Genomic DNA, 12,234 nt, shown 5'->3' on the forward strand with positions numbered 1-12,234 from the left:
TTCTAATTTCTTTTAATTTTTTATTTAGTTTTGAGAGAGAAACAGTGCCAGTGGGGGAGGAGCAGAAAGAGAGGGAGATACAGAATCAGAAGCAGGCTCCAGGCTCTGAGCTGTCAGCACAGAGCCCGATGTAGAGCTCGAACCCATAAACCACGAGATCATGACCTGAGCTGAAGTTGGATGCTTAACCAACTGAGCCATCTAGGCATCTCAGCACACTTTTATTTAAAAAAAAAAAAAAAAGCTAGAAGAGGGGCACTTTTAATTTGTGCAAATCTCTTTAATTTCTGGACAGCTGGATTCTTATATCTGCCTCTGCAGTCAGTCTGTCATGGTATGTTGTTTTGGTTGAGTGTATGAAGAAAATTCTGCCTCACGCTGACATGTAGTTAGAAAGGGAAACAGTATTTTAATAGCCTTTTCAGGCAATTATGGACGTTCTCCGCTACTACATCAAAATATGACAAGTGGTAGTTTCTGAAAGGTTAGTGGCTATGTGGAATCTGAAACCATATCAATGAACTTTTCACTGGTCTAGCTTGCATTTTGAATTTTGTAACATGAAGCTCTGGAAAATATATTTTACTGAGTTATGCAGACCTTCCAAATTTTGACACATTTCCTTATACAACATCAAGAAATTGCGCTTGTTAACATCACCACTGGTCTCATCAGCCTTTAAGTCCTGGGAAGCTGTCAGGCTCTAGACAGTGCATACAAGATTTCTAAAATTCTAATTTTTGCTTTCCAAAGGCACAAATTTTATCATTAGCAACAGATCCTGATAATGTTTTTGAAGTGACAAGCTCACTTCATTCATTTTTGAAAAAATGTCTGCCAAATACCCAAGTCTGAAGAGTTTTGTCTGTCAGGTGTTCTTTCAAGTAAATGGTGGTTTTTTGTTTTTTGTTTTTTTGAGAGAGAGAGAGAGGGAGCACGAGCAAGGGAAAGGCAGAGAAAGGGAGAGAGAGAATCTTGCGCCAACAGGGAGGAGCCAGCCGCACGTGGGTCTCGAACTGACAAACCATGAGATTATGACCTGAGCCAAAAGCTGGAGTTGGACGCTAAACCGACCGAGTTACCCGAACACCCTTGAAAAGGTCTTCCTTAAAAATCTTAACTAGCACAGCTTACAACTCAGCAGCAAAACAGCTTTTCAAGACGACCATCGTGGTCCAGCTGGCAGCCAAAGTGCCTTAACGTTCACTTCACATTTCTTCACATAGAATAAAGATGTATACGGAAGGACCTGGGCTTTCTAAAATCAATACTTTTCACTGCATTTTTTGTTGTTGTTGTGAGTGTGATGAACACAATGGCTTCTGGTTTGCGTTGGGACTGCCTTGGTTTGTGCCAAAGTTCCAGCCACTTTACACCAGGCACTGCTTTTGCACAATCAATACAAATATCAATAGGGTGAAAGGCCGTGAACGAGGGCAGCTCTGAAAGTGCTATTATGCAAACGATTTTGACCTCACAAACCTCTGGCAGGGTTTAGGGTGTCCCCAGGACCATACTTCGGGAACCACTGGTTCAGAATGAATTCTGCGTCCTCAGGCCTAGCAAATGTGGCCTCTGCAGTAGGGCACTAACTCAGCCTCCCATGCCCTGACACAAACCCTTGGGCTCTAACCAAGCCAACCTATATTCTCTGTCCCCCAATCTGGCTGTGCCCGAGCTCACTGCTGTGAGCTTCTGCCTAGAATACTGGCCCCTTCCCACCTTGCATGGAAATCCCACCTGCTCACAGCTGCCCCAGCCAAGAATTCACTACTCCCACTGGTAACTTCACACCACGTTATTTGGCTTTTCTGCCAACGGACCCCTGGAAGCTGTCATTCTTTCAAATGCACATGCTTTGTTCTTCTCACCCAGCAGGCCACAAGCTCCTGGGGACCAGGGACCAGCTCCAGTGCATCTGGGCATGCCTGGCAGTGAGTCCAGTGTTTACCACTGATCAGCTCAGGAGGAAGGAACAGGGAATTCCGTGGGGGAGGGGTGAGAGCCGTAAGGGAAGAGAAGGGCTTCCTCCGCCTCGGGTACCGCACCCAAAGGCTGACCACAAGGCCCAGGCTGGCCCAGGCCACTTCTCTTTGTTGGGCACAACGGGATGGCAACAGCCTTTGTTTCGGCAGCCACCTTCCTCTCCTCCAGAGGACCTGAGGAGGGACAGCTGAGGCCCCTTTCTGGGCTAGGCACCATGGCCCACTGCGTGCTCTCCATGGCTTTCCTTAAGAAACCTGGACAGCGGGACTGGCCAGCATGAGGGAGGTGGGCAAGGAGGGGAGGGGAACGGCTCCGGTGTTTGGGGGCTGGGCTCAGGCCCCAGCTCGGAGCTCCTCGCTGATGCATCCCCCATCTCTCCTTCTTGTCCCCAGTCCTGTCTCAGGGTCGGTTCCTGGCAAGCACTGGAGAAACATTCTGTGGAATCAATGGCTGACCCATTCCTGGAGGGCCATCCCTCCAAGCCGTCCTCCCACAGGCACCCCAGCTCATTCTAGAGTGCCTGCTTAGCCCCAACTGGTCTTCCACTGTCAGCTGGGCAAAATACAAGCCCTGGACCTGGCACTCAAATGGCTTCTCAGCCTCCTCTCCCATCTCTCCTGTACTTTTTACATTTTATTTAAAAGATACGTAACTCATTCTGTGCCAGTACCAGCATTTTACAAATACAAACCCATTGGACTTCATAAAAATGAACCGTATTATTAACCCTTTTTATAGGTGACAAAACTGAGGCACAAAGAGATTAGATAACTTGCCTGCGGTCAGACAGCTAGTAAGTGGCACTTAGTGATTTGGCCCATGACCCTCCAGCACAATGTTCTGCAGGTCCAGTTGGGGATGATATGTTTCATTGGCAAGCCACAATTGTGGGACCTAATGACAGCCCATATCAATTCATTTTCCTAAGGACTACCCCTTCAAACCACCTAAGGTTGCATTTACAACACGAATTTATCATCCAAATATTAACAGTAATGGCAGCATTTGTCTTGATATTCTAAGATCACAGTGGTCTCCTGCTTTAACTATTTCTAAAGTTCTTTTATCCATTTGTTCACTGATAATGTGATCCAAACCCAGATGACCCCCTAGTGCCAGAGATTGCACGGATCTATAAAACAGAGATAAGTACAACAGAATATCTCGGGAATGGACTCAGAAGTATGCCATGTGATGCTACCTTAAAGTCAGAATAACCTGCATTATAGCTGGAATAAACTTTAAATTACTGTTCCTTTTTTGATTTTCTTATCCGGCTGCTCCCCTATCAGACTTCATCTTTTTAAATTTTATTTTTTGTTTACCTCCCTCCATTCATTCACATGCTCATCTGAGAAGACTTAAGTTCTTCCAGCTTTGGACAATAACTGCTTTTAGAAACCGTGAAGTAGTTACAAGAGAACAGTTGCCCAATATGCAGAATTCGGACCCTGCTCTAGGTCCATGCTTGAAATCCCTCTACCCGTGCCTGTGCATTTAGCACCCAGTTGTCTATCTGGAATACTATTCCCCTCTTCTGCTTAGTGACCTCTCTCATCTTTTTCCTCATATCTTTTCAGAGTTGGCTCAGACACTGGCTCTGCTGGAAAGATCCTCCCAGCCCCCTCTCCCGGGGGGTTAGCTGCTCCCACGCTCAGGCCCTCTCTCAGTTATTCTCAGCCATCAGCGCTAGTCTGCAAGTCTGTATCCCCCCACTCCCAGGCTGTGAGCCCCCGGGACCGTGAACTGCCTGTAATTGCATCCCCAGGGTCTAGACGTGCAGAACATGGTTTGAAGAGTGAATGCAGGAAAAAGTGAATGGCCCAGGCTCAGCCTCATGGATTAAATGGAAAGCAAAGGGCTTCAGGCACAGCAACCCAGAGGCTGGCCGGCTCCTGTGGCCTTCTTGCCAGCCTGGGTGGGTGAGTTGCTGGTTTGGGCTGAGCTCTTGTGTCTTAGAGGCACACACTGGAACTGATCCCCGATGGGACTGCTGATATGACTCCGAGTCTCCCATCCCCCTGCTGGCCCCCAGGTCCTTCCTCCCTTGTGACTGGTCCATCTTGCTGCCTTCTCCTGTATCTGCAGCAGCTCCCCATTTCCCATCTGTCCAGAGCAGCATTTCCCCTCATTCCTCATTCAAAATTTAACTCCCTCTCTGAGCTTTTGGTCTGTGTTGCTCGATCCTCCGCCCCCTAGAAGATCTCAGAATCAGCTGTCAGCCCCAGCTCCCCCTCGCCCCCCCCACCCTGCTTCCAGGCACCACACACATGGGTTTTTTCCTGCCTCTGAGGCAGATGCTGTGTCTAAAATCTCTTTGAGAGGTTGCAGGAGACAGAACTTTCGTGAGGGTTTAGGCTCAGAGGTCCAGAGGGGTTCCGCCTGTGACCAGCTACAGGACCTCAAGTTTAGTCTCTTACCCTGCCTGAGCCTCAATTTCCTCATCTGATAAATGGGGATAAAATGCACCTTATCTTCCTCACGGGAGCTTGGAAGTTTGTTCGTAGTCAACTGACCATTTTTCAGCTGACCAAAACTTTAAAGAAAGGAAATAACTCCAGAGGCCTAAAAAAATGAGGACAACCACTCTGGAGCACAACTTGGCAACTACTGTCTAAGTGGAAGACACACCACTCTTTGAGCATGCGCGGGGACCGCATACCCAAGGAGCTGTGGACTGGCACAGCTGAAGGACTGCTGGCAGTGGTGCAGATGCTGCCAGCAACTTGAGTGTCCATCACCAGGGCGCTGGGCAAATGGGCTGCCATGCAGTTAGGCAAAGGAGTCATATATAGGAATCGAAATGGGTTCACCGGAGCTCATGCTTCAAAACAGTGAAATCTCCAAAATCTCTAAAGCCGCATGGAAAGAAAAACCTAAATTCAGAAGATGTACAGTATTCCATTTAAATTGAGTGCAAAACTACACAAAACAGTGCTATATGTTGCTGTGGATAAATGCCTATGCAGGAAAAAATTTTTAAAAGACATGAGAATGCAAACATCAAAAAACTCAGGATTGTGGTTTCCTCCGAGCAGGGAGACCTGGGGCCCCCACCTCTATCTCAAGTAAACATGGCGCACGATAAGACCTGACCAAACTACGGGGTAGGTGCTATGGGTTCTGTAGACTTTTTTTTTTTAAGTGTTTAAAAAAATTTATTTTGAGAGAGAGAGAGAATGAACACATGCAGGGGAGGGCAAGAGAGAGAGATGGGGAGAGAAAATGTCAAGTGGGCTCCGCACTGATAGCACTGAGCCCAATGCGGGGCTTGAACTCATGATCACGAGATCATGACCCGAGCTGAAACCAAGAGGTCAGATGCTTTACTGACTGAGCCACCCAGGTGCCCCCTTTTCTAACTGTAAAGTAATTTGTGCTTTTAAAACAATCTGAAAATATTTTTTAATAGAGTAAATAAAAAAAAAATTTTTTAATGTTTATTTAATTTTGAGAACTAGAGAGCAGGAGAGACCAAGTGTGAGTGGGGGAGGGCCATAGAGAGAGGGAGACACAGAATCCAAAGCAGGTTCCAGGCCCTGAGCTGTCAGCACAGAGTGGGATATGGGGCTCAAACCCACAAACTGTGAGATCATGACCTGAGCCAAAGTCAGATGCTTAACCAAGTGAGCAACCCAGGTGCCCCTAGAGTAAAATTTTTTAAATATTTAGCTATTTTTGGGAGAAAGAGCGAGCAGGGGAGGGGCAGAGAGAGAGGAGACCAGAGACAAAGAACCCCAAGCAGGCTCCACACTGCCAGTGCAGAAGCCCAACACAGGGCTGGAACTCACAAACCATGAGATCATGACCTGAGCCAAAATCAAGAGTCGAATGCTTAACTGACTGAGCCCTCCAGGCGCCCTGAGTTTTAAAATAATTTCTAAGAAACACAGCTCCCTCAGGTCACCCTGGGTCTTCCATGGACAGGTCTTAGCAGTGGCATGGAACCCCAGCTGTGTCCTTGTCACTGTCTCATCACAGGAGACCCATGTCTGTGGGGCCGGAAGGTCTGCCCCCAGAGGGTGCCTTCCAGAGGAGCGTGAGCGGGTGGCGGGCTGTGTCAGTGGGGTGTCTGTGTGGGCCGGGGAGCAGGAACCAGCTTGCTCCCTTTCACAACCACCCCCGCCTTAGTAAAATGTCAGCAAGCCGGGGAAGGGGGGGCGGAGAGCCAGGCGAGCTGCTAACCCGCGAGATGCTGATGCCGGGGCGTGGGTGGTGCAGGCCCAGGCTCCCAGACAGCTATTTTGGCATGTGCTGCGATCAGGCTCAGCCCTGGCAGGGGAGAGGCCTCTACGTGGGAGCTCTGGACTGGCACTGTGCCAGGAGCAAGGGGGAGGAGGTCTCTGGAAGGGAGGGAGAGGGCTCTGGGGCCCTTCATTTCCCTTCAGACCTCTCACCGTGAGGTGCTGAGTACAAATGAAGCCCAGTGCACTGTGCTTTCTTCCCAGGCACCTGTCCCCAGGCCACAGGCCACAAACCACCCAGTGACCTCAGGGCGATATCACGGGTTCCTCTGAACGTTTCTCTTGAGTCTTCGACAACCTGCATTTTGAAAGCAAGAGGAAAGATCACAGACTTGCCCCTCCGCTCCACACCCAGCCAGGGAGCACCTGACGACCTTCTTATAACCCATTCTCCCTCACACTCCCAGAGTCCCTTCATCAAGGGCCCTCCCACCCAGCCTTGAAGCCAGGATCCTGGGGGTGGTTCTCCCTTCGGGTCCAGGGGCAGAAGAACATCTCATGGGTCTCACTCCACTCCCATACAAGACAAAAATCTTAGTTCACAGAGCACTCACACCCCTTTATAGGCTCTGCCAGTTTGGGGATGGGAAAATAAAACAGAAGAAGAGAGTGCTAGTAAGTAGGGCGGCCTGTGTTGTAAAAAGATCCAGTGAGAGCTGGCCAACCCTCTGACCTCTGTGAGCCTTTGTTTTTGATCTGTAAAATGGGAATAAAATCAACTAGAAGGTTGTTGTAAGGATTACATGAAACGGACAGATTTACAGACTTCTGGCACCGGTTAACTACCGAAGACGAGCTGGCGTACCATTCACCTGGATGCAGGGGAGGGTGTGGGGGGCGGGAGTGCTCTGGTCCTCAGCTTCCCCCTCCTCTCCCTCAGCCACAGAGTCCCAGACCTCACTCAAGCGTGCTCTCCACCACGTAACCATGTCCCTGGTGTCTCAACTGGGGAAGGGGCAAAAAAGAAAGATGGATAATGACAGCTCCTCAAGGGCATCTGGTCCCTGCGCTGCCCTACTCCTTCCCACCCAGAACTGCCGTCAGGACTGTGACTAGGATGCCAGGCAGGTCCATGCTGAGAACCATGGGGGTACCCTAAGGGCATCAGGGGCTCCACAAAGGAAACAGGAGGCGGTCCTGGGGAGCAAGAAATGAGTGCTTGGTGCCACCCAGAGGCGCACCCACTAATCTCGCCCAGGAACGAGGGGAGCAGGTGAGCCTACATGCAGGTGCGGCAGTTCCCCCTTCTTATCTGTGCTGCCTCCCATGCTGACTTACAGAACCGCTCAGGTGGCAGAGGCAGCCTCCAGAGAGGCAGGGGGAAAGGTGCCAGATGAGGATTCCTCACAAAGCAAGAAAGACTGTGGGCTCCTGAGATGTGGTACAGACTGACATGATACTGGGGTTAGGGGACCAGTGTTGGGAGTCCCAGGTAAGCCCTAGCTACCTATGAGACCCTGGCCCAGTCAAGGCCACATCACTGGGCCTCAATCTTCAGGGAGAGGGAGGGGCTGAGCCAGGTGATGTGAAAGCTCCAACCGAGCCTGCCTCCTGCCTCATTCTGACTGGCTCTGCCCTGGCAGCCAGAGTGTCAGGTAACTCGCCAGTAGGAGGTATCTGTGAGTCCACCCAAAGCAGGTGTTTGGTACAAGTGGACTAGCTGGAAGGAGAATCTCCCCTCCCAGCGCCTTCTCCACAATGGTAGCTGTCGCCCCCCTGTGTCACTATGGAAATACTGCAAGGCCAAGTTGCCCATCGGCTTCTGGACCTTAAAATTCTCTCTTGCCTTTGTAGGGATATAGGGACCCAACCTCCGCTTCTCCTGGAGCCCAGAACAGGCCAAGCCTCGGGGCCAGTGTGCCCACTCACACGCTTCTCTGCTTGGGGGCATGACTGGTGACTTCTGGAGAGGGCCCCAGGAAGCCGAGGAGAGCAGGCCTGACTCTCTTTCCCCTACCTCCTGCTGCCCAGGACCTAGGCTTTCTTTGAGGAGGGTCATTCAGTCCTTCCTCTGTCCTTGCCTGGGAGGACACCCACTCTCCTGTTCTCTTTTGCCAGCTGAATGGCTCTGTATCCTGAGATTTGACCTTTGGAGAGTATGGCAGGAGAGAAAATGACAAGAGTCGCCCATCCCTTCCCCCGACCTGTAAGCCAGAGAGATGGTGGTGGGCGTGGGGCAGCGGAAAAAGACTCTCCTGTTCCCAATCTTTGTTGAAGCCACAATGGCATGGTGGGTGGGCACAGCTCAGCCACTAGGGTCCCTTTTTCTTCTTAAACTGGTAGGAACCCAGGAACTCCAGCTTGCACCTGGTCCCCTGGGCACCTGGGCCACCCCCAGCATCAGCCTGAGTAAGAGGAATAACTCAAATAGGCTCCTTCGCTCCCAGACATCCTGGCGCCACAGACAGGGGTCCTCGCCTCTGCACAAGGCATTCCTCAATAAGTGCCTCCCCAACCACTGCGAAACTAGCCCAACTCCAGCTCAGGCAGCCCGACGGACACCCTCTCCCAGTCTGGACTTCCGGACCGGACCGTGCTCACCCGCGGCCATGTGGCATCACCTCTGAATGGGACCTATTGTCTCAAACTTGTTCCACAGGTGTGTTTCCTGCCCTCTGGGAATGGATGACATTGGCAGAGCCAATGCTCAGGCTCCCAGGGGCTCTGGAGGCCCAGGCTCCTTATGTCTAGGTGTGAGAGGTGCCAGGTAATTTCTGATGCCCCTGGGGTGCAAAACCAGTTAATCCACAAGCTGCCTGACCTGCCCAGGGTCAGGCTGCTGGGACCAGGCCAGAGGATAAGTGAGTCCTCTCTCCAGGTGGGCTGTGGAAGGGCAGGAGGAGACAGAGTCCATTTCCCTCTCACTTCTGACTGACCACCACATAGGTCAATAGGATCTGAAGGGTAAGGACAGAGGAAAGCCCACATGCCCTGGGATTAGGGCAGGGTCTATGCCTCCTCTTCCAGGAGGGGCTGATCACTCCCAGCAAGGACCCATAAGGTGGGATGGAGCTTGGGAGGGTCATGGCCTAGCTTTTTGTCTTACTGTGCTGAGAGAGAAGGGATTCTTACTGCTCCCCAGATTTCAAGAGGGTGAGGCCAGTTGTGGGGGCCCTAGACGGGCTTCAAGGAAAAGCCTCTTTCAGGAAGATCCAAAAGAGACTGCCATTCAGAGACGTGTTGTACCTGACCAGATCAGAGAGGAGGAGCACGCAGCCCATGTACTGCCACTACCCCTCCCAAGCGCACAGCACATGCCGATTATAGAACTCAACCCATGAGCCAAGATCTGAACGCAGAATTCCCAGCCTAGCTTTAGCAGTCACCAACAATCTGTTCGTTATCCTCAGTCCTCCCTTCCAGCCACTGACAATTCCCTTCTCAGGTCCCTCAGCCCCAAGCTCTAAGGTGTGTACGGGATGGGAGAGGAATAGGATGGGGTGAATGGAGAGAGTGGAAGCCGAGTGAGAAGCACAAGAGTCTGGTTAAGGATGAGCAGGGAGCCTCTGGAAAAGACGGGGGCGCCGGCTGCGGTGAAGGTGGCTGGGTCAGATAAAAAATATTAAAGGGGCCGTGCCCGAGGCAAGTGCACTCTTTCAAATGTCCCCTCCCTCCAATCAAAGCAAGGGGTGGGGGTCAGCCCCAGTGGCATCTGATTCTCAGGAGTTCCCGGGACCATGAAGGAGGTCTTTGCCTCCCCTGCCCTCTCCCTGACTCTACTGTGTTTTCCAAATATGTTCATTTCTGAACGCCCCACTGCCCTAGCACAGTGCTACGACGCAGACACAGTCCTTACATGCTTGCAGAGGTGGTCTGATTTTCTTCTCATGAAGCAACCTATCAGATCACTTACCATTCCCAGAGTGATGTAATACTGTGGTTCTCAAACTTGGTAGCACATTAGAAACACTTGAGAAGCTTTAAAAAACACGCAGGCCCAACCTCCAGACCTGATGAGTCAGGCGTGCTAAGGATAAGATCTAGGAATCTGAATTTCCTAAAGCTCCCCGGGTCATTGTGATGTTTTGTTCAGGAACCTGGTACAGAGAAAGGATTCTGGACTAGAGTTACAATTCTTACTTGCTATGTGACTCTGGGCAAACTTCTTATCTCTTTAAGCCTGTGTTTTTCCTCATCTATAAAAATGGGAAAATAACACCTATACTGCTTATTTTAGAGAATTATGTAAAGGTATCTGTTGGTTCTCTTGCTTCTTGGTCTTCCTCCTGAATGTGCCTGAGGTTCACCTCTACATGCACAAACCTGTACCCTTCAAGAAGGGGCATGGCCACAGGTCACAAGAGCTCAACACTTGGTACCCTGTGGGCAGGGACAGGAAGCCTCTGGTGGAGCCCCTCCCTCCTCCTCCGGAGCCTTCGAACACTGAAGGCTACATCCTGCAGAGCTGGGTGTAAACTGCTCCATCTTGTAGGGCTGTGGGTGACAAAACAGAGGTACTAGAAGCCTTGCCCCCTTCCCCTTTATAGGACACTGAAGCCTATGCGGCCTCACAAGAGCCCATGAAGCTCCATCTGCCAGGGTGAGAATCCTGATCTCCAGGTGTGCTTGGTGACACAGATACAGAGAGCAGGGCCCTCGCCAGGGGAAGGCTGGCACAGGGCATAGGTCAGCATTACAGGGACGCCAACCTACACAACAGGAGAAAGCCGTCCACGTTATTGGTGGGTAAAGTCTACCCTGGGAAAAATCAGGGCAAAGCTCGGAGAGGGGGTTGTGCTGAATGCCTAGAAGCCTAGGCAACCAAAGAAGAAAAGTGAGAGGAAGGCTTTGGGCAGGCTCCAAGTGATCAGAGTCCAGCCTGAGCTAGCTCTGGGGTCCTTAGCTAATTGGCTGCAAGCTCCCGGGCCACTGGAGAAGGGCAGGAATCAGCCGAGAAAAAGCCCAGGGAGCCAGGTGGGATACTCACGGGGCTCCACCTGCCCTCATCTTACACCCGCGCTGCCTGGCAGGAAGCGGATCCTAGCCAACACGGGTACACATGCCATGAGCTGCCTGCACTCAATCTTTCCACACCCTCCCCCCCGTTCCTCACCAGAGTCCTGGTCCCAAGCTCTGCTGATGACATTTGGCATGCTGGTGGAGGAGGCAGGCTGCGGGCTGGACAGCCAGCACAGATTCCAGACTGCAGCTCACCTCATCCATCCCTTTCCCAGCAAGGGCTGGAAGGGGGTAGGGGGAGAGATGCCTACTACCTAGCAGAGGTGGAGGCTGGGGTCTCTCCACTAACAGCGATATAGAACAGGTGGCCAGGCACCCCCAATCCCAAAGAGAGGCTTAAAGTGATGAGCAATTAGGTCAGTGACCAGGGCTCTGGGACAGCCATGTGTTGTGACAGCAGCAACAGAGGCCATGTTCTGCAGATGTCATGCAGTGATGGTAGGCAATGGAGGGTGGTGGCGGGACCCCTCGCCTCAGTGTGGCCAGTAGGCTCAGAGGGGGCCCTGGTCCTCAGTGCCAGCCAGGAGTGAGTGACCAGTCATGGGGGCCCTACCCGCTGGTGCCATGGGGTTTAGGTGCTTCTCTCTCCCTGCAAGCAAATTGGAAGCTGACCCTGCCTCGGTACCACAGAGGCAAGCTAAGCTGCCGGTGCCTGGGACTGACCTCTATTCGGCGCCAGTCCCGGGACGCTGAGGGATGACCCGACGCGGAGCAAACCCACGGCAACCCGTACCGCCGGTGCCCGGGGGAGAGCTCCACTCGGTGTCAGTCCCGAGACGGCTGAAGGGCGCCTTGCCGGTGCCAGGCGCGGAATCCGCCCGGTGCCACCGCGCTCACCCCGCCGCCACCGCGCTCACCTGTGCCCGAAGAGCCGCAGCCCTGGGAAGCGCCGCTTGTTGAGGCGCCGTGGCGCCTTGTCCGGCTCGGGACCGGCGTCGCGCTCGGAGCCGCTGGACGAGGCGGAGGCCGACTCCGAGTCGCTGCTCCGGGCCTCGGGGCTGCCGTCCCGCGGCTCCATCCGGCCCTAGCCCCGGCCGGCGGCGGG

The 12,234-nt window shown here is 52.3% G+C and overlaps 1 protein-coding gene and 1 pseudogene across 3 annotated transcripts in view; one reads left to right on the forward strand and one right to left on the reverse strand.

The window, feature by feature from the left end:
• Nucleotides 1–12,234, reverse strand: part of DGKZ (diacylglycerol kinase zeta) — a 32,801-nt gene that overhangs the window by 18,727 nt on the left and 1,840 nt on the right. For 2 of the 3 annotated variants that reach the window (XM_029957713.1, XM_029957712.1), the window contains exon 1: nt 12,047–12,228. The exons of the other annotated variant lie outside the window; for it this stretch is intronic. In XM_029957713.1, the coding sequence (XP_029813573.1) occupies nt 12,047–12,207 (161 nt within the window). In that variant the 5' untranslated portion in view covers nt 12,208–12,228. Of the gene's footprint in view, nt 1–12,046; nt 12,229–12,234 lie in introns of those variants that run through there. 3 annotated transcript variants of the gene reach the window in all.
• On the forward strand, nt 2,835–3,240 carry LOC115307068 (annotated as a pseudogene).

This window comes from Suricata suricatta, chromosome 11 (assembly GCF_006229205.1).
Source record: "Suricata suricatta isolate VVHF042 chromosome 11, meerkat_22Aug2017_6uvM2_HiC, whole genome shotgun sequence".
Taxonomy (NCBI): domain Eukaryota; kingdom Metazoa; phylum Chordata; class Mammalia; order Carnivora; family Herpestidae; genus Suricata; species Suricata suricatta.